At 60.5% G+C, this 1,499-nt stretch overlaps 1 protein-coding gene across 1 annotated transcript in view; it reads left to right on the forward strand.

Annotated features, from left to right (window-relative positions):
* INSRR (insulin receptor related receptor) overlaps positions 1 to 1,499 on the forward strand; it is an 11,327-nt gene that overhangs the window by 4,189 nt on the left and 5,639 nt on the right. The window contains 6 exon segments of the mRNA XM_023761527.1: positions 4 to 61; positions 64 to 102; positions 719 to 886; positions 973 to 1,168; positions 1,296 to 1,337; positions 1,413 to 1,497. Of these exon segments, the coding sequence (XP_023617295.1) occupies positions 4 to 61; positions 64 to 102; positions 719 to 886; positions 973 to 1,168; positions 1,296 to 1,337; positions 1,413 to 1,497 (588 nt within the window).

Genomic DNA, 1,499 nt, shown 5'->3' on the forward strand with positions numbered 1-1,499 from the left:
CAGTACGCAGTGTTTGTGCCGGCCATCACGCTGACCACTGCTGAGGACAGCCCCCACCAAGGAGCCAGAGCCCCATCATCTACCTCCGAACCCTGCCTGCAGGTAGGCCTTTGAGGGAGTGGGAGCTAGATGCCCGGGTCCTAGTGAGGATGGGGGAGCCCAGGCACCAGAAACAGAGATGCTGAGTCACCGAACACCTGGCCCATAGAGGCTGGGAGGCCAGATGCTTGAGTCCTAGGAGGAAGAGGGGGCAGGCTCTGGCCAGGTAGTTCTGTCGGTTAGAGTGTCCTCAGATACACCAGTACTGTGAGTTTGATCCCCAGTCAGGGTGCATACAAGTAATAAATGCATAAATAAGTGGAACAACAAACCTCTCTCTCTCCCTCCCTCCCGCCCTCTTTCCCTCATTCCCTTCCACTCTCTCTAAAAATCAAAGGGGAAAAATATCCTCGGGTGAGGATTTAAAAAAAAAAAAGAAAATAAAAGGGAGAATTCTCCTAGATCAGAGGCTGTGGGTGGAGAGTGCAGGGGGAGTAACTGGGCCAAATCAAGGGCCTTTGGGGACGAGGGAAGAACGAACAAAATTGCTCAGTTGTAGGACGAGGAGGTTGAGAGTCACCTATTCCTTGGGACAAGTGAGGGCTGGACTCAGAGACAGGGGCCAGACTATTTGAAAAGGGATCCGAAGCTTCTCAGTGGTACCCTCCTCACACCCCAGCGCCCACCGTCCCCCAAGACGTCATCTCCACGTCCAACTCCTCCTCCCACCTGCTGGTGCGCTGGAAGCCACCGACCCAACGGAATGGCAACATCACCTACTACCTGGTGTTGTGGCAGCGCCTGGCAGAAGACAGCGACCTGTACCTCAATGACTACTGCCACCGCGGTGCGCAGGGAGGAGGCGTGAGCGCGCGGGGACGGGGCGCCCGGCCTGGGGACCGCCCGTCTAACGGCCTCCCTCCCCTGCGCCAGGCCTGCGGCTGCCCACCAGCAACAACGACCCCCGCTTCGACCAGGAAGACGGGGAACTCGAGGCGGAGATGGAGCCCGGCTGTTGCCCGTGCCAACACCCACCTCCGGGGCAGGTCTTGCCGCCACTGGAGGCGCAAGAGGCCTCGTTCCAAAAGAAGTTTGAAAACTTTCTGCACAACGCCATCACCATCCCCAAGTGCGCCGGCCGGCGGGGCGGGGCGAAGGGGCGGGGCCTGGAGGGTGGGGGGCGCCTGGTTGTGGGTGGGTTTAGAAGCGGTGCACACCGTCTGCAACCGTGACAGGGCCCTCCCTGGTCTTCCCAGATCCCCCTGGAAAGTGACGTCCATCAATAAGAGCCCTCAAAGGTGAGCAGGGGAGGGGCCAAGGCTGAGGGGTGTGGCCGGGATGGGGGCGCCTGGCTCCGACTCTCGCCTCCCTAGGGACTCCTCCGGGAGGCACCGCCGCGCCTCCGGGGCCCTCCGACTCGGGGGAAACAGCTCAGATTTCGAGATCCGGGAGGACAAAGT

This window comes from Myotis lucifugus, unplaced genomic scaffold (assembly GCF_000147115.1).
Source record: "Myotis lucifugus unplaced genomic scaffold, Myoluc2.0 scaffold_211, whole genome shotgun sequence".
NCBI classification, from domain to species: Eukaryota; Metazoa; Chordata; class Mammalia; order Chiroptera; family Vespertilionidae; genus Myotis; species Myotis lucifugus.